We start from the raw sequence: 20,107 nt of genomic DNA, 5'->3' as shown, positions 1-20,107 counted from the left end.
AGCGAGATACCAAGGGGTCCTTGGCAGCACCAAGTCCCATTCCTCTATCCTGCTGGCCATCACGCCTGCCGTCAAACCTGATGCGACCCATTAACTTTATCCGTAGACCAGCCCTCACTACCCGAAGGACCTATCTTTGCCCACCCGGGAGCCCTCTGAATGGCCCCGCGCATGGATGCAATTTTTTCTGGGCCTCTGGCGCCCGACACCCTGGAATCCATTGTTCTTCGGGTCGGCGTGCATAGAGTATAGGCACGGGTAGTGAGTGTTGGCATTGAGAGTCGGGGGCTGGTGCCGTAGCTGCCCGCACACAGGCCGCGGCCGCGGCGTAGCCGTACGGATCCCCGGCAACCCTGTCCGTTCGATCCGTCCTGGATACTCAAGGTCGTGTCCGTATCATCTAGCTGTCAACGCCCCAAGCGTCCGAGCCGGACCTACAGCCCGGAGCGAACGGGATATCCATGCACAGGTTAGCCTCTCGGCGGGCTAGTCGCATTGCAACCTGGGCAAGGATTGCCCGAGCTTGGACAGGGCCGCCTGGGGATTCGTACCCGGCACACTGCCCCACAAATGTTTCAGACGGGCGTCTGTTGACTTTCTCGGCCTATACGATCCTTGTCGATCGTGAGGCCGTCGTTGACAACAGTTCGGACCTTGCCGCTGCGGGCGCCCTGATCTGACCACTGTACGTACCTTAATACGATCACCACACAACGAAAGCTGCTGTAGAGTAGAAGGTCGGACAAGGCTTGGCGTATTGACGTCGGATATATGGTTACATATACTTATATGAATATATATAAATATATGTATTTATATATGCTTACACATATGTATGTATGAAGGCGAGGCGGCTAAGCAAACGTCGTACGGTTCCCCTCCTCCGACCTCATCCCTCAAAACAACCTCAGCGAACGTACCTTCTCAGAGCCCAAATGATCACATCCCCGAGCCTCTGACCATTAACCATAACTTACCCCGAAGCCTAATCTTCAACTAACCCCCACCAGCCCGAAAACGTATATCTTCTTAGCCAAAACCACTCTGAATTAATCCGCGTATTTATGCGACTTTTCTTCGAATTTTGCGCCCGGTTTAAAGACATTCTTCTTCGGTCGGCGTGCAACGGGCGCGCCGTGGGTGGTATCGGCCGCCCGTGTGGGGCACCTAGTATGGGCCTGGTACCGTGGCTAGCCTACGCACAAAGTTGTGGCGTGGCCGCACGAACACCAGTTTTCATCCGTTCGGATAACTCTACAATGAGCAGGAAGTCCAGGGCTGCCAGGCGTTCCGCAAGATTAACGCCGGTTGGTCGTAGGGCTAGGGTTGCCTGACCTGCTTGGTAGGGTCAATACTAAAACGCCGCTACACTAGGTAGTCAAGCAGGGGTCTTGCTCGTTGGCGGTCTGTTTGGCTTCTAAGGAACACCTCAACTGTCAAGTGACTAGGGGCCGCGCAAAGCGAACAGAAAGACGGATGAGATACATACGCTGCATGGAGCTTGCGACAAGTCGAGCTCAGTGTAAGTAGCAGTTGAGTCGACGGCTACCGTCGCCTCGCGCGTCGCTCTCTACTTGAAAGACGGGTATGGACTGCGGTCTCTGCTACAGCCCGTCTGCCCGGGTTGATGGATCGGACTCGGCATTGCTTTCATATGCACTTCGCCTGACTTATCTCGCCCGCGAGAATTTAGGTCGACCAGATAACTATAACTCACAACCAGACCCTATGAACTAGATGACACTCAGTGATGCTTGTAGGTGTTCATTATCCTTCGGAATGCACGATACAGGGCGGTAGACCCCGGCTTCTACGCCCAACGGACGGACGGGGTGTCCGCAAAGCACGATCATATGCGCAGGGTATACAGGTATTCCAACACAGAAAACGTTGACGCATTCACCTAGTAGACCTCAGAATGCCCCATGTGGGAGAGGGACTTCAAAGTTCAGACTGGCTAGCTTAGGCCCAAAGAAGCCACAGGTATATTCGGCTCACCGCCGCCGCAACAGCAAATCACCTTCGCTGAAATAGACCCGGCGACAGATCACACACCCTGACGCCAACGCCGACGCGCACAACGATCCTTTCGGTGATAGCCGACGTCACGTGAGTATTGCTGGGATGTATGTTGCGTCCACAGAAATCATGAGGGACATGTCGAGGATCGCAAGTCGGACCCTTGGGGTGGCATGTGACGTCACTATCTTGTTACCTCAAGAGTCACTCTATAAGTAGGCAGAAGCTTGGCGTGCATTCTATACAAAGACCCATTTCTTTCTCTCTTTTCTCTCTGAAACCCTCCCCCCCCCCCCCAACACACACCATGTGGATATGCTTGATGTGGTAATTGAGCTTGGATGCTTGTCGATAATGCCTTAACAACATAGCTACACATCACTTGGGCGATGTTTCCATGCTTACTATAAGGGATTGGGTAGACGGAACGGAGAAGCCCGGGAGCAGCTCGGCCAACGGAGGCCGGAGGGCCGGAGAGGCCTGCGGGTCAGGGCACAGAACCATCCACAGAGAGGACTTGGCGAGTACTCGTTGAAGGCTGGAAAAAGCGAATCCTCGAAGAAGCAAGCAAAAATAGCGCAGCAATACCATACATACCTTTTAGGTTCTGCTTCTATCAGTTTGACCTAACCGTGGCCCGTAGCCCCTAAATACCTTTACACTTACGCAGTACGTACCATGGAGTATGATTAAAGCAATGTTTCAAGTGAATCTAGCTACGGAGGGTGCGCGATTGCTGAGCAACATGTTGTATGCCGAGATGAAAGTCCTCGCTAGGGGTCCACGCAGTTCACTACTGAACTATGTCTACTTACTATTCACTAGATGTAGCTCCTAGTACGCAGGTATAGCTATAGAACCCAGGTACAGCAAGAGACATAGAGTAGGCGCTTTTTTGAACTCTTCTCTACTTCTCTATATCGGGGTGTTGGTATATATGTACGCTAGCGAATCATATATTAGATCCTGCCTAGCCCCCGGTTCTGTGTCAGGACGTTTGGGATTTGTAGCATTGTGAACCATGCAAGACAGCGAAGGATTGAACCACATCCACATTGGAATCTCACGTTCACTGTCTGTCACTTAAAGAAACCAAGGACAGGCGCTGGAACCGCATCCAGTGATGTAGCCTCCTAGCTTTGCGGTCTCATACCTATCTCGCCAAGTATCGTTCCCAAGCCTAATGTTATGTTATAGATAGAGCGGCTTGTGTGATAAGTTGCTAATATAACACTCGAGGGCCTCACTTAATCAACGTGGGCGTCTCTCTCATCTATAACGTAGGTCTACAACGCCTGTCTTGTCAGACCAGTATGGGATCCCCCAACCTAGTTCTACCCTATATAGTACCGGAAGACGGAGAGGGAAAGAGAGGGAGAAAGTGGGGGAGATTGATGCCGCTCCCAACATCTTCATACTAGCTCTCCACGCTGGTTTGGCACCAGTGGATGACCTAGCGAGGCCTTGGGCTGACCCTCAGAGACGGAGAGGGGCGGATTTTCCCTTTTCTCAGTCCATGCTTGCGTGGTGCTGTAAAGTGGGACTGGTCCCGTCCGCTCCACATTCCCGATCGCAGAATAGGCTAAACCGACCTGAGGGACTAACAAGAAACCGCAAGTGTATTAGGAGAAAAGCTTTACGGCATTGGGATTTCATGACATGCTGCGTCTGGCCGCCTCTCTCGTCTTACGTTGTGGGATATCTGATTTCTAACCCCGTTCATCCTACCCATGGGTTCCTTTCCTTATTTCAATCCCCACGTCACATATAGTAACTCGGCATGCCTATGGTAGACGAATAGGAACGACGAAATATCATAGACACCGTCCTGCCCTAGCAGACCTCGGGCTTGATTGAGAAAGGGTCAGCAACTTGCCCAGCCTTCCAGAGTCTGTCTCACGGGACAGAGACCAGTTCAACATATGGCTTACAAGCGCTGGACCGTCCCTATCACAGCCCCTAGCACCTTCAGCCGTCGTTAGGGACACATCGCACATTACAAATTACCGAGTGGCCCTGACCATCTCGACATAGTACGTCGCGTTGGTGTGTACTGTGTGTGAGCGCTGGAGTGCATGAAGGTCGGAGACCTTGCTGCGTCACTCGGCAGCGGAGTATGGAACACCCCCCCGGCCGGATGCCACGTAGGCGAGGCAGCAAGCAGCTGGCACCGGCACATGAGGACACCAGGGTCTCCGGGCAGCCGGTCGGCGAGCTGCATGTAAGAGGCATCGCCGGCGCCTTTGCCGTCCTATTGTCGCGCCTTCCTGCTCTGGAGACGCTTGAGATACGGACCTTCGACCGGGCCGGGCATTAGCAGGGTGATAGACCGGCTACGACACTAGCACTCGGAGACCTTACAGTCTTGCTCCTACGTCGGATGATACTTTCGGCCAATAGTGCCAGGCTTATAAACCGTGAGGCGGCTAGCCGGATTGTCGTGCCATTATCCGGCCGCAGGCACCACCGCCAGGTTCGACTTCCACATCAGCGTAGGCGCCGTGCTTTGTATCTTATGACGGACGGCCCCCGTCGGCAACTACGCTAGAATAATTGGTCCTGAGCAAGGTTGACCTCTGCGAGGTAAGCGTGAGCCGGCTGCCCCGCCCGTGCGTGCCCGAACCTCAGGATTCTCCGCAGGGAGGATATCATCGACGCCGAGCACACACCGTCGTAGGCCAACATACACGCCTTTCGCACTTCCTTCGAGGCTTGTGCGCCCTCGCTGGGAGATCTCCTTCAGCCTGATCCTGTGGCTATGCGGCTTCGGTGTGTCACCATATCACCACCCGCGCTGCTCAGATGGGAGATGGAAAGCTTGGGGAGGCTCGCCGACGTGCTCCGTGCTAGCATGGAATACCCGATGTTTTTCTAGCGATATTCCCGAGGGGACAGCCCGATCGTACCGTGGTAGTATTCGTTCGAGACTTAGATCATGGAACATATGGCTCCTAGGCTGTCAAGCTTGAGGGAGTCGAAGGTGGAGATATAGTCGGCAAGTGAGACATCATAGGCTGAAGCGTTAGGGAATAGCATGCATCGGCTCGGGAGGTTTACGGTATAGGCGTCATCACTGCTTGGTTGGGGGGTGGGGGGGGTTTCGAATTCACACCGGTAACCTTCTCAAATGCACGCACAACCCTAATTATCTCACTAATAGCCTTTGACTCGCCTGAGCTTTGATGCTGCTATCCGTACGTCGTGTGGAAAAGGAGGGGAAAGAAAAGGATAAAGCGGGGAGAGTCCCCGCACAGGCTAAAGGGAAAAAAAAAAGGGAAGAGAGAGAGAGAGGAGATCATGCGTGCGCAGCTTGGCTAGTGCTGGGGTGAAGCTGTATGGCCCGTCAGCTGACAATGGCTTTCAACTCACTGGTGGCGTCCTTAGCCCTCGTAGGGAGTAGTCTTTCGTTCCTAGCAACCTCGAGCGCTTTAATCTTGATTGGTCTTCACCATACTCGACGCCGGTCTCTACGACACACCCTCGTCCTTAACCTCATGGTTGCTGGTAAGGTGTTCTCCTATCAACGTCAATATTAAGCGGGATGAGACACTAACCAAGACGACCATCAACGCAAAGAAGTCATTAACTCAGCTAGTAACACTATATCGGGGATCATCTACGTTAGGGACCAGGAATTACAACGCGGAATAGCGTGCGTCTCGAACGGCGTGTTTAGTCAGCTCTCAACGCAAGCATCCGACTTCTCCATCCTCGCCATCGCTATAGCCACGCTTCTGGTGATATGGCAGAGAACAAGTATGGCGGACAGCTCATCACTTAAGAGATTCTCAATCTGCTGCTGCGTATGGCTTATTCCGATTACTACTAGTGCCTTGGCTGCTAGGATCGGTGTGATAGAGCCAGTTGGCGGGAACTGCTGCTGGATTGCGCGGGACCGGCCCAACCTTCGACTTGGCCTCACCTATGTCTGGCGTCTGTGGATCATATCCACTACCGTTTGCATCTACACTTTCGTCTGGTGTTATCTCAGCCAACGTCCTCGCCCCGCCGCTAGTACGTCCTGGCTTTCGTGCGATACCAGATCACTAACAGTACGCCCGACGACAATGGCCATACTCGAGCCACGAGGAAGAAACTGCACACCAACCAGGCTTATGTGGGGTACGCCTATGAGGTGCTTGCAAGACAGCCGGGCAAAACGTACGAAGTGTTCCCTTTCCCGCGCCTCAGAGTACGCTCTAACTAGGTATTTAGGAGAATCGGATAGCAGATGCGGCAGTGCTGCTGATGATCAAAGTGGGCAGCAAGCTGGGCCGTTGGCTCCGCGTGCTCCTTCCGCGGCCAGAGTCCACAAGGAAAAGAAGCCACACACGACGGTACGCTCGGAGACGTCGCGGCAGAACGAAACCAGTCCGGATACGAGCCAGGTATTCGGACCGAGGGGGGCGGGCATTGGTCGATTAGGCACCAGGGAGCAACAAACACACGTTAGGGCATTAGGTGAACGACGTCCTCTACAAACTACACAGGCACTTACAGCAACGCTTCTTCAGAGAGTCAGGGACTGCTCAGATTTCACCAACGGAGAAGATACTGCGGAATATAACAGCGGAGGTGGGACTGCAAGCCAGTCATGTATTCCTCGACCGTGGGGAGCTTCCCGCCTCCTGGAGTACAGATGGAACCCCAGCAGAGACACCACCGTCGCAAAAGACGGTGTATCGTCAAACGTCACGGCTGCAATGATGGCTAATCTTTCTACCAAAAAGCAGACCCAGACGTCAGAGCGGCGCATTAAGCGCATGATACTGCTGAAATCCTGTCCTATCTTATACATAATTCTCTGGATGCCCAGCCTGTTGAGCGGAATCATAGAGACTTCTGAAGCTAAGACGTTTAGCTCGGTATCAGCAGCGCTGCAAGTCTCCAGCCAGTTTGTTGGTCTTGCTAATGCAGTGACGTACTGCTTCCATGAGAGCGTAGCGTGTATATCATGAGATTGTAATAGTTATTGATCGCATCAAAGGCTGTATGCATAATGGTTCTTTCTTTCTTCTTTCCCACTCCACTCCCCTGGCTGATTTGCTTTCGCGGTTTCCTAATCTACCTTACTAACCAAGCAACCAACCAACCGAGCCACCAGCCAACCAGGCAACCAATTGACCAAGCCCTCACCATTCTCTCAACAGAAAGAAAAGAAAAGAAAAGAAAAACGGAAGAGTCGTTACAACTACGTGGGGTTGGTTAATATGTGCATAATTTACTTGTTCTTCGTTTTAATATTGAACCTCTCATATGCTTTTGCCCCCTTTACCTTCCTCTGTACGTGGCCGGCTTGGTTCTCATGATAGGTCAGTATTAATATCTTGGGTGTCTATGATTAAAGCAAGTGTCTGTCTATGCTCTCTCTCATAAGTTAAAGAGATGAAGAGAGTAGTCAAGTACACTAAGGACTTAGCACGTGAAGCCATAGTGGCCTTGGATAACTCTAGTACCGCATCGAATGAGTATACGAGGTGGTTTAGCTATGGATAGTCTCTCTCATTATGTCTACTGCTCCCCTTAGTATTATTGCCTTATACTTAACTTATTTTCAAGAAGAAATAGGGCGCTTACCACAGCGAGACCAGATGCTAACGCTAACAGAATCCAGCTCTTCGTAGTAAATACTAGCAGCTTCGAGGTAATGGAAAGATGCCTCCAAGCACCCTCAGGCACTGTGAAGTCTTATGAAGAGGATAGCCTGAGCCTGCAGAGACTAGTGTACGGATTTCCTCCCGCGGGCGCTGTTTCCTGCAGGGGCGAGGTGGTCGCTAGCACTGTTCATACTAGCGACCAATTCTTCGGAATTAACACCCTCATCGACTGCCATTCTTTCTTCAAAAAGCCCAGCACTTCAGAGATGCTTTCCAACTGCCGAAAGGGGAAGTACTCCTCATTCGTAGGCATGATTTTGCTTCACAAGATGCAGCATGTCAATACTATCATTAGCCAGGGTAAGAGGTGTGTTGATCCAGCATGTTCTAGTAGAAGATTTGGGTTTGATTCTCTTCTTTTCCCTTTCTTTCGCCCTGATATGTTTGACTCAATAACAAGCTTCCGCTTAGGGATAGTTAGTCACTATGAGATACCAATATAAGAGGCTTGGAGACAGAGAAAGACAAGGCCAGGAACGTATAAAGCTCTGTGTTATCTGCTATAGGAGCCATGGCAGTCCCATCTAAACGCATGTTATATGTATCATGTCGGAGGGTTCCGACGACACCTTTTCAACCTCTATCCAAGCTACGCTCGAGCTGCTGGACCGGACAGTATTCCGGCTTCGGCGTATACGTCGGCCCTAGATGTTACCACGTCACCTGGTTTGCGGACAGACACGACATTATTAGGCTCGAGGAGCACGAGGCTATAGCCCTCGCAACGGTTGAGAGGATGCAATAACCTCATTGGTATTGTTTTTGTTGTTGTTATGACAAGGTAAGCTTGGATTAGTGATAGTAATGACAGGATTGCGCCTGAGTGATTCTGGGTCACTGGTTTGTATATCCTTTCATTTGTTAGTAGTAAGGTGATAGGGGTTTCGTTCTTCCTCCCAGCGCCCACCTCAATTCGATCAATCAAGTTTGGGGCCCTATAATTGAACTCATTGACTGGGGATGGCTTTGTGATTGGTTGGTAGGTTGATTGGTTGGTTGGCTTGTTGAACTTGACTGATTTACTTGAATCGCGGTAGCCGCTGCTTCGTCCACCGCAAGGAGGGGCTGATATCGGGCCTCAATCGCTGAGCTGTCGGGGACCCCGTAAGCTGCAAACCTGGTGGTATCCCGCCTCGTTCGTACCGCGGTAGTACCGATGGGATGTTAGGCTGGGGATAAGACATATCTATCCGTCTTTCTATAATCAAGAGGGTTGGTGGTTTTAACAGTCGTAGTAGGGCCGAATAACGGTTAAACAAGTGAAAGTTTTAGGTGGCATGCAAGGAAACACCGTCTGGTTATGGTTCATGTATTCTGGGCTGAGGGCATGCTTGCTAGGTGCAATCTAGGGAATAAGAGGTTTGTGAAGGTGTTTTTTCTTTGTCCTCTTCTTTTGTTCCTCGGGAGAATACAACATGCTGGCTTTATGCCAGGTTCTCATTTACGGTCCATGCTTATCTCTGCCCGCATTGGAATTGGCATCTATGGATCATTTTCTGCTGGACGGTGCTAGTCAAGAGAACAAGAATAGCCCGGAGAGGCCGTTCAAGGAGGTGAAGGGGGGGTGTGCAATCCTTACGTAGCTGGGGACGTTTGCTGTGTAAAGGCAAACTCCTACACTGATTGCGAGCGTCGTTCCACGTCTAATTATCTCAAACCTTGGAGGTAAAATTTCCTAAGACGCTGGACGAAGTCACGGAGATGAGCGGCTACACCTAGGATCCACCTCCACAGTGAAATGGTCCTATATGTAGAATAGTGGGGGCTTGTGCGTTGACTACAGGGCTGACAAGGGCAGGGTAGCTTGGCGCTAGTCCCACACACAGGGAAAGGCTGTGAATGAAGGGGTTGATGGTTTGGACAGAATCGGAGAGATCACAACAACGCTATGTATAACGTCCACACCTGGACCCTCCCTCTAGTACCAGGGTTAAGGGGAAACGCCACGTAACCTCTGGCTGTTGGCTTAGGTGTGCAGATAGTGGTTTAAGAACAGCCTCATATAAGATCAGCTGGGCTTTATAAATAGGACTATCAGTCCCTCGTCTAGTTAGAATCTCCTGTCAAGATGTCTACATCATCTGTCCTTCTCGCCCTCCTTAGTTGAACTTGATTTTTTTCTAGCACGGTTGCAGTAGAAGCCTTTGACTCTTTGATTCTCCGATTAAGCCACTCCCTCGGCACGATGAGGCTCACGAGCGTTCTGGCGTTTTGCGCCACGGTCTACGGTCTGGCCATCTCGAACGTACTGAACGGAACTGACATCTCGGTGCCTCAAGACGACAGCACAGCTGCGACGCACGAGGATCATTTCAGTGCAAGTGGGATATTCTCACGAGACCAGAGTAAGGCCTGGCGAGAGGCCGAGAAGGTTGTGGGACGCCCGCTTCAGAACAACAAGTATTACTACTTCATGTCCTGTAACCCGGCGTATCGTAATCATCGCCAAACACGGGAGCCTTACCTGAAGTACGTGGTGGACCGGACCGACTGCGTCCATGTCGGCTTAGTGATTGGGAAAACGGCTAGATTCCAGAAGAAGTTCGAGGCCGAATATTTCCACGTGAGAGTTCTGGATAGCAAACCGGGCGAATGGAGCCAGACCCGCCACAAATGGGACGGCCCTGTTATAGATCAACGGTTAGTCCTTGCCCGACGCATGATTGGTCTTATGCTAACGCAAACATCTCTAGTATAACCTACAAGGGGCAGAAGGCTTCAGTTAACATTAAAGACTTGTGGAATTATGGTTAGTCCTCCCTAGTGTCTCCTCGCGCGACAGATGCTTAATTACGTGGTGTGTTTTAGGTAAAGAGTGGGTGGCAGCTGCCGGGAAAAAGATAGACGCAAACCACAACTGCCTGAGGTACTTCGACTTCCTAGTGTCTAAGATCTGAGAGGCCCTCGCTCAAGCATAATCTCGGCCGTTTCGTCTTTTTTTTTTTCCCCCTTCTTCTCTTTTTCGTCCTCTTCCTCTCCTTTGTTTGGGTTTCTTTTGCGACAGATGGACATGCGCTACCACGACTGTATAGGGACAGGAGTGCTTCACGGTTAGCACGAACCCACGGAGGCATCCCAAGAGCTCAGTTACTTTGTATAATAGAAAAGCCCTCCACCGAATGTTCATAGCGAATAGGACTTATGTGACTAGGAACCGCTCGCTGAGAGGATGATCGCTAGGTCTGAGTAACCCTTCCCTGTGCGCAGTGTCCGAGCCGAGTGATACACCGATGAGCTTTTGTTCGTTCTGGGTCTACACCGTACGAATCAAACACCTGGGTTCCCCTCAGCCCGTATCCAGGTTCGACATAGTACATAAATCAGAGGTAGATTGATTTCAAGCCGCATGAGAGGAAACATCGTTAACAGCGGGGAAAGGACTTTAAAAGCAGCATCTGTAATTACTGGTTGTAATAGTCTTGCCTGCCTTAACGAAGGCAGCTCTGGGCGTAAGATGGCTACCTAAAAGAACACGACGAACTACCTTAGACTGATACAGACGTGCCAGCTAGGGGAAGGATGTTTAGACGTAGTTGACGTCAGCTACCCCTAACAAAGCTAAGTGGCGACGATCACCGACGCCAACGATAACGGCGAGCTTAAATACTCTTGCTTCCTACACTGGCGAAGTATAAGGCTAGGATATATCTGTTTACTACGTACAATGCCTGTAGTCTCCTCTGGTAAAGGAGGCCGGGGGTTGCTAAGGGTCGGCAGGCCATACGTTATTAGTGCTGTCAAAATTAAGATAGGAAGGGAGTCGGCATAAGAATTTGGCAGACAGTGTGAGTCTAGCATCGTGAGGTTGTAAGCGTCGATATTATGGTGACTGAGGCGATTCAGAGCTTTAAAGGTAGGGATAATATCGACGATCGGGAGGGGATAGGTAAATCTGGATGACGATGACGATGCAAACCTGTGACTCTTGAATAAGGACACCTTGCAGGAACAAAGGGAGCTCATCAGCTCATATGGGCGATAGTGCTGGCTAGGACACGGAACCCGAGAACATCTGCATCCCACGCGACAGGTGGCAAGGCAAAAACCACAGACGCCCACCTAGGAGAACAGACATTAACGAGAGGAGACGCGCATTCCACACGTATTTAGCTCAGGAGGAACGCTTATAGGATCAATTGAAGCGTGTATCAGAGTGGTGATGAAGATGATAAACTGTCTCCCTCTAATCCCCCCGTCCCCCTTCTGGGCCCGCGGGCCCACGATAGGCACATACAGCATAAAAGGTATCTAAAAGATTCTCCATGGCGATCATTCTCTTAAGAGATTTATTGCCGACTCTCGACTGCCCACTGCAACGCCAGCCTCAGCACCATTGTTGTGGACAACTAGGTGCTATCCCTTTTTTTTGTCGGAGACCACCAGGGCAGCAAGGCAATGCTACCGGTCCTTTGTTCATCTATCTCCCCCGCCGATTCGGGTTCGAGATTGGCCACTGAAGAAGCCTAGCCAGGTTGCTTTGCCGCCTCTTGAGGCTCTGAGAAAGTTCCCCATAACGTCAGAAGGAGTAGCGTCGGCGAGGTATAGAATGCGCGGATTTCTCACTGAAGCATTGTCGTAGGCAAGGACTCGTGGGTGAATGTGAGGTACTTCTGAGCGTTGAAGGCCTTGTGTGAGGAGTAGCAGATATGCGGTCGAAGGTAGTTTGGGGGTCTTCTGGCAGTTCAAACAGGGCAAAGGTGTGTGGGGATGAGTCTGCCTTTGAAGACATTTATCTCTCGCTCCGACGCCGGCTAATATAATTCTGGATAAGCTTAGACGTATAGAGCGCGAAAAAGGGGTTCGAATGATGTAATTGATAACCGTGCTGCATTGGTATTCGCTGAGATTTCGCATGTTGAATAAGTTGTTATATGCATGACTTTCTGCCCACTTAGCTGCACAAACCGCGAGGCTGGTGCTGTGATTAGCCAAAACCTGCTCTGTGGTGGGCCCGCAGCAGGCCTCAACTCAAGGCCCAGAGCCGTTATGAGTTTCTCAAAAGCAACAAGCTGGGGATTGACACGTTATAACAGTACACTGAGCTGTGGTCTGAGTCGTAGGTCGTAGGCTGTAGTAGATCAGGTCTTCAAAGGCTAAGGTGATCAGTCTTAGACTCAATAAGTAATTCGCAGTGAAGGTAAGCTGAGAGTATCCGTGAGGATGAATACAAAGTTGATTGCTGAAGAGCTATGGAAGTCTGACCATGAGCCAGGCTCAGGGTCATACTATATACAAGTTCTACACAGTATCTTCTGTGGTGGCTATGTAGGATATCCGTGCTATCCAACATATCCCATGGATAGCTGGGATAGTGGACATATCCAACATATCCATTCTTGTCCTGTATCCGTGTTACTCCCGAGGTCACGTGACCTGTACCATAGTTCTTCCCTTTCCGATGGTTCCTGGTTACACCTGTGTTACTGCTTACATATGTCTCGCGTTAGCCGCCGAGATCCCAGGCGGGGTTGTTCCAACGTGTTATGCCTAACGGGTCGTAACACTATCATACTAACTGCGTAGCCAACGGATTAAATACACCGCTATTCTTAACCTTTTTCGATAGAACATTATAACATAGACGGATAGAGAGGGCCTTCAGACAGGCACTATTGTTGCTAGCGATGTGGAATATTACTGCCACCCTAACTCGTTCTAGTGTCCTGATATTGTGGACAGGTAAACTTACCTCATCGTAAGAACGAAGTTCTTTTCGACCTAGGCACTAGGTTAACAGTAGAAAATTCATTGTATGATATTCGGTTGACTCGATTGTTAATGAGGTGACGTATTAAGATAGTAGTTGCATAACTGTTAGGCGAGATCTACATATTAAACAAGAAGTAACTCTATCTGGATATATCCTATGTCCTTCTTCTCACGACCAATCGCAAGCTACATTCAAGAGGGTCTTCAATCACTGTAGCATGATGGTTCTGATGATCGACAAAGTCTATACAATAACGATATTATACTACAACTTCATATAGAAGGGTTGCTATGCTCACGAATCCCTTTCTCCTACTGTAGGGGTCGTACATGACAACTCTGGTGAGTAAGGTACAGGTGTTATGGGAATCTGTGACTTGAACGAGACGGACGACTGCGAGGACCCGGGTCCAGGTGAATGGCAATCGCCTTGTGCAAAGGAGGTAGTGGTGCAAAATAGTTCAGGAGAGGCCTTGACGCATTCTCGGAAAGGGAGGGAAGGGCATTCTGCAGTGTCAAGAGCTTTACCTAACCTGTTAGCAAGTCCATTTTTAATATGAACTCTAATGTGAGTTACAAAAACATAGCAAGAATGCATTACACATACCATTTATTTGCATCATTGCTCTAGGAAGAGCTTCGCTGTCCCTGGACGGTGGGTAAATGTGAGGGATTGTCGACGAAGATATCTTGTTGATGGGATGAGATAAAGTAGATGGCGAAGTAGTGGGACCTACGCCGGCGGCAGGAGACGTGGGACCTGCAGGGGCTGGTTTGGAGATATCTTTCGAAAACGATAAACCAGGGCCGGAGTCTGTGCCGGTGCCATTTCGTGCACTATCGACAGGCGTTTCGGGTTCAGGTGAGGAAAAAGAAGAATATTTTGGATAGATGTAGTCGAGGGATAGGTGACGAATGTGACGGGAGGGGGAGAAAGATGGGTCTGGTGAAGCTCTGGGAAGTGGTTTTTGTCCAGACGGTGGGGTCGCAGTGGGAGGACTAGCCTGAGGCTTCCGCGACCGACCGCGTCGGAGCTTCACATGATGACCAGTTTGCTCCAGCGGAGGACGCTTTCGAGGCCGACCACGTCCACGCTTCGGCTGAGGCGTATCTTCGGGCCTCAATGGATGCTTCCGCGGACGACCCCGGCCACGCTTCAGCGTCCCCTCTGAGGTGCCTGTCATGGTGATGTTGATGTATGGATTTAGGAAGGGATGCTTGATATTACTGATAAAAAAAGTGAAGGTTGATGTGGAATTAGGATCACATCTTCATCAGAGGAATGTACTACTTTATATAGAAGAAATAAAGGCAGTAGAACTTGAGATAGTCCATTCAATACAAGGCTTAAAGTCACGGATTTCTAGGGTGAGACCACGGTTAGGTTAGTGTGATGATTTACATCCGGAACGGAGACCGCATACGTGGGTTAGCCAATAAAAACGGTAACTTGATCACAACACCGAAAATGATTATGCGGGTTTCAGTGTGGGTCAAATAATACCACAACTATTGGTTAGACATACCTAGAGAACGTGAGGGGAACAAGGATTATGGGACTGTGGTGTAGCTAACAGGTTCTATGAGTACCTGTAGAGGAGTTTAGGTGGGCAATCTCTGTGTAAGTATATTGGACTTACTGCGTCGGTCTAGTTCGTGCGATATCAATTATGAGATAGATGGAAAAAATCTAGAAAAAACAATGGAAGATGTAGTTTGTAGTCATAATGTAGCTGAAGCTCTCTAAAAGCGTGCATCGCAGACATCAGGACGTCGAGTACTGGAGTTCATACGATTGGAAGTATCATGAACATAGATACATGTATCTAGGGCTATTATGCAGGTACATAATGACTTGTTAATGCCTGGGCTGAAGGGGTATTATAACCGTTTCTAAGGTGGGAATCTGGTTACTGTGCTGGATTGCGTGATTCGAGTTAAGAAATGAATGTGTGATTACGTACAAGGTCACTTGTGAGAAGGAAATGTATCTCAAGGACCGTTTTTACTATAGGCGAACCATTTTTTTGGTGTTGTACCTTTTCTGATAAGAAACCAGGACCGTGCGCAGATTTTTTCGACCAATCCTAACCAATTGTCAAACCAAATTTGGTTTAGGGATTAGACTCCTAACTGTTAGAGTCCTATTAGCATATCGGCGTAGATCATAAGCTGCACGTCCAGGATGTTGATGCTTAGTCCTAGTGCGTTCGTTGCAACCATGACGCCCTCAGCCCTGTTGCTTTGACGCCACGCCTTAAGCTGAGCCGCCTTGCCTTCTGTTGAGTCGACATCGCTGAAGAATATAGCGCACCCTAGCGCCAACCCCAAACGCTCCACCCGCTCGATCGATATGGCGTACATAACAGCCTTGCCTCGCCTGCCGCCAGCCAGAAGCTTGCTCACCCACTAGACTGCTACTTAGCATACCTTAGCCTCAACTACGTTAAGTTTCTCCAGCTCTACGTCATCTTTATCTTATTCTGCGCCACTAAAGCCCTTCACACTAGGCCTCTCGCTTGCTGTGACGACAGAATATCATATGTTCTTGTGCGTTATTGCTGTTCAGAATATGCTCACACAGCTTGCCTCTAGTCGCATCACATAGAAGAAAGCTGCCTCGTCCGTCGGCGTAAGCGTTGCCGTTAAGCATATCGTCTGTACGCCGAACTTGCGAATCACCTCTCCAAGCTCTCTGAGCTGCAGCTGGAAGCTCTGTGACCCCTCAAGCACGACGTGGCATTCGTCCACGACGACGCAGTCCAGCGCCTGCCTCCCTTCCAGCTGTGCGATGAAGTCCCTGAACCCCTTTGTGACAGCTAACTCAGGCGTGACGAAGATGATGGATGCCGCCTGGTTGTTCTTCCAGCCCTGCCACACGTGAGATATAATCCCCACCTTAACGTATCGCCTGTGCAGATCTAACTGTAGCGCCACTAGCAGCATTACAACCACTGTTACTCCGTCTGGCGAGCAGAACGCCAGCAGCATAAATGAGATGCTCTTGCTACCGCCCGTCCCTATCACCTACACAATCAGCGTGTGCCTGCTGGCGATAGCGAGCACTGCTTCTCTCTGGTTCCTGCGGAATATCGCTGAGTCGTCACCTGTTATCTGCTGCAGCTGGCCCTCTAAGTTGATTCTCCTCAGCTTCTCAAACCGTTGGAGCCTAGCTATAAGCTGTGGCCCTTTGTATGCCTCCGTCTTTTTCCTCTTGCAGCCCGTGGGACCCTATTTCAACTCTAAATCCTCAGCGCTAAAGCCTAGAAACCTATGCTACTGACGGCTGACTCAGCAGAACTATTGCTGCCTCGCCGCAAGACTGCTGCCAAACTGTATAAGCTCTTGCGTGTAGATCATGCCTGCTATCCACATGCTGTGCCCCACCTGTAAGTCCCACAGGCTGTCCTCAACCTCGTCCATCCCCTCTTCTGATCCCACGCTGGCGTCATCTCCGCCCAGCCGGCCGAACAACTTATTTAAGTAGCGGTTAGTAATGCTGATAGCGATATGCCGCTATATGCTCACGTTAACCTAGCATCCCAGCAGTCTCATGCTGGTCTGCTGTATAATCTGCTGCGCCCTGTCTGTCGTCCACGTTTGCTCCTCTTTCCACGTCCAGTCGCCCACACTTATGCTCTTATCCCCAGCCTCATCTGCATTTGCACTATGATTATTGCTATCCCTGATATCTATGTTGTCACCACTTTGCTCTTCTAATCCTACTGCTGCGCTGCTTTCTTCTAAGTCCCTCTGCTAGATGATGTCGTCTGCCTATATGAACGCGCTGTACCTGCTGGCCTTATGCATGATGCCCTGCACCTCCTGCCAGAACGGTAATATAAGCCAGAGAAACCATATAATAAGCTTGCTAACCTCCCTTAGGAGATATCAGTAGACCACCTTCGCCTGCCCAGTCGTCTGGTATCCTTTGTGGTATGCTGTGATGAAGCATAACATTTTGTTATGCACTATGATATTGCAGACGCCCCTGTTAACTGTGTTAACCGTCTGCAGACCTATAAGCTTGCTCGCCTGCGCCAGCTGTCCGCTAAGCATATGCAGAAGCATCTACAGTCGCTTGCGGAGTTATTTAAACGTCCTACCAAACTCCTGCACAGCTGACGGCTGGAACGGCTGGTCTGTCGTCCTATGACTGTTGCCTATGCTGCTTAGTCCCTACTGTTCCGCAGCAGCAGGCGACTGCGCCAGCTGCATAAACAGCCAGCTGTCCCTAGCGGAAACCTAGCTGTTGCGGTCGTCAGTGAGAAATAAGTACCTAGGCTTTGTCTCGCTGTGGTCATCTTCGATCGACAACTATAGGATGGCTGGCAGCTGTGACCAGACATTACTTTCCAGACTATCTGCTGAACCTAAATCCTCTGTTGCCGTCAGCTCTGCAAGCAGCTCCTGCGTCTCTCAGACCAGCTTATATAGTGCGTCCAACAGCTGCCCTATTATAAACTATACCTATCTGTATAACATACGATCACTAACCCAGTCGATAACACCAGCTGCTGCTGTGTTATATTAGATATGCATCCTATACGTCTGCATCTTAAGAATCCAGTCTATTAATATCAGCTCTACATCCTTGTCGCCTGTCGTCTGCATCATAAACCGCCGCACCTTCGCCTGCATATGCTGGAATAAACTCCACGCTGCGTCCTCTGCTTCATCCTTCCCCAGAGACGTTTCCAGCTTAGCGACCTCATCACGACGCTTAGTATATACCTGATGGATCACCAGCATGCATGCTACCTTAACCACGGCTGAGTACTTTATCGTGTAGTCTGTGATCTGAACCCAGCTGCTATTCTCAGCAATACCTATCACCGCGAGAGCGCTGAGAAGAGCACTGCTGTAGTCTCCGCCCTTCAGCTGGTGGTCCAGCATGCTGATGAGCATGTTGAGTGCTGTGCGTTCCAGCTTCTCCTGCGTCTGATGCCCCATCCCTATGCTGGCTACTTCTGCTATCTGCTCGAATAAGTCCCACGCTTCTGCCTGTGATAGCGTCAGTTTATATGGTGGCTGCTTATTGTCGTCTATTTCCTATGTGTAGAACCAGATATACAGCAGATATAGCCACACGCCCTTATATCTCGCCCATATGTCGTCCTCTATGCAGTTGTTAAACGGCCGCCTTGGCTTGACGTGCGCTTCTGTACGCTACGCCTCAAACAGCATGGCCAGCCTAACAGTATTAAGCGTAGACGTTACTTAAGCCTGGTCCAGCATGCAGTCGACCGTCGCCCATATCGCCTGAAGCATAACCTCATCTTTATTAATAGGAGCTGTTATGTTGAAGAGTGCGCTAGCACTAAGCCCTTTTAAGTGCACCACCCATCCTACACAGGCTAGCCACAGGCTGGCCCCCAGTCTTTCGTTAGCAACGCAGATCAGCTCGTCGTGGCTCGTCTTTACACGTTCTGCTTAGACTTTCTGGAGATCTCAGACGCAGTCTATCGCCTGCCGTGCTAGGCTTCTGTTTAGAGCGGCTTCTGCAGACTTATCAGCCGTCTGTCTCCAGGCCACCTCAAACCACTGGCTGCCGACTCAGCTGGGAAAGAAGCGTTAGCATTAGACGCCTGTTGTCCATAGCAGCTGTTGGGGCTGCTGGCTTTTTTTGCTCACGTCTCCCCCCTTCTTCCACTTATTCACCCACCTATATTTCTCTCAATAGTGCTGCTATATAGTCTGCAGCTAGATATATATATATAAGCATATGTCGCATCATATACTGTTGTTATAGGGCGCCATAAGATATAGGATTGCTGCTATATGTGGGCTGGGGTGCTTTAGCTCTGCAACTTCAGACTATGTCTTATAAACCGACGTCTCTTGCTTGATCTTGCAGATAATAGCATATCTTTCTTTGGGTTTGATGGACGAATGATGCGTTCTCAGATGTGCAGCCGACTCGTCAGCAACTACTGCAAACTGACAAACTATGCAGATAAGCAGACAAAACAGCTTAGCAACTATAAATAGATCTATCTTTAACGCTGTTATTATAATTCTCTTTAGATCAAGATATCTATCCCTATTCCTATTATTAATATACTGACTTATGCTTTTTGCTCTATAAATGTTTTCTACTACCTACTCTAGGTAACCATAGTAACTTGTGAGTGCTATCCATCAACTTCCTGCCCAAGTGGAATGCTCTTAAGCGCACAGGCCAGTTATCCATAGTGGAATTAGCAGTGCGGTCTAATAGCATCAACGCGGGGGGGGTGGAGCAGCGAACACCACATCAAAACTGTAGCTTCAGCAATAAATTCACTTATAAATCAATCTGTCGTAGTTTTACCTCCAAACTGAGCACACTTCATATCCTGAATTAACATTATATTTTGCAGTTAAATACACACTTTTTACTGCAGAATTTGCTGAGATCTTCTTCCAACACCTACCTCCTACCTCTTCAACTAACACCTACCCTATATATATCACCCCCCACTTTTCTATTTAGTGAGGATTTCAACTATCACCTAGTAGGTGTTTGAAGTTGCCAGTATGTTAGGCAACTGGGAAACTTATGCCTGTTGTCGTCCCTTGCCCTGAAATATAACGCGCACCTCCTGCGTCGCTGGTGAAGCTGCGCGAGAAACGCTTCTATTTCGCCAGCCTCGCCTATCTTCTCCGCTCTAACCCTCTATTAGTCCAGCTTTATATATCTGTCCAACCCTGAAAACTCCACCCAGCCTGCTTTGCTGTCC

General features: G+C 49.8%; 4 protein-coding genes across 4 annotated transcripts; 3 read left to right on the top strand and 1 right to left on the bottom strand.

The window, feature by feature from the left end:
- Nucleotides 1-5,372: 5,372 nt before the first annotated feature.
- CGCA056_v009011 (uncharacterized protein) lies at nt 5,373-5,617 on the top strand (the record flags this gene model as incomplete). Its single annotated transcript, XM_037324258.1, has 2 exons — nt 5,373-5,516; nt 5,615-5,617. 2 exons carry the CDS (start codon nt 5,373-5,375, stop codon nt 5,615-5,617), a joined length of 147 nt encoding a protein of 48 aa, XP_037177410.1.
- Nucleotides 5,618-7,404: 1,787 nt separating this feature from the next.
- CGCA056_v009010 (uncharacterized protein) lies at nt 7,405-8,119 on the top strand (the record flags this gene model as incomplete). The annotated part of the gene is made up of 2 exons (XM_037324257.1): nt 7,405-7,507; nt 7,611-8,119. 2 exons carry the CDS (start codon nt 7,405-7,407, stop codon nt 8,117-8,119), a joined length of 612 nt encoding a protein of 203 aa, XP_037178700.1.
- A 1,742-nt stretch (nt 8,120-9,861) lies between these two features.
- On the top strand, nt 9,862-10,594 carry CGCA056_v009009 (uncharacterized protein; the record flags this gene model as incomplete). Its single annotated transcript, XM_037324256.1, has 3 exons — nt 9,862-10,316; nt 10,370-10,425; nt 10,590-10,594. The coding sequence occupies 3 exons, from the start codon at nt 9,862-9,864 to the stop codon at nt 10,592-10,594; spliced, it is 516 nt and encodes a 171-aa protein (XP_037178096.1).
- A 4,927-nt stretch (nt 10,595-15,521) lies between these two features.
- CGCA056_v009008 (uncharacterized protein) lies at nt 15,522-18,293 on the bottom strand (the record flags this gene model as incomplete). The annotated part of the gene is made up of 3 exons (XM_037324255.1): nt 15,522-15,794; nt 15,966-16,256; nt 18,120-18,293. 3 exons carry the CDS (start codon nt 18,291-18,293, stop codon nt 15,522-15,524), a joined length of 738 nt encoding a protein of 245 aa, XP_037178095.1.
- Between the last annotated feature and the right edge of the window lie 1,814 nt (nt 18,294-20,107).

The sequence above is a fragment of the Colletotrichum aenigma genome, assembly GCF_013390185.1.
Source record: "Colletotrichum aenigma strain Cg56 chromosome Unknown KSG_Cg56_contig05, whole genome shotgun sequence".
Lineage (NCBI taxonomy): Eukaryota > Fungi > Ascomycota > Sordariomycetes > Glomerellales > Glomerellaceae > Colletotrichum > Colletotrichum aenigma.
This window is presented reverse-complemented; position numbering and strand designations above follow the sequence as displayed.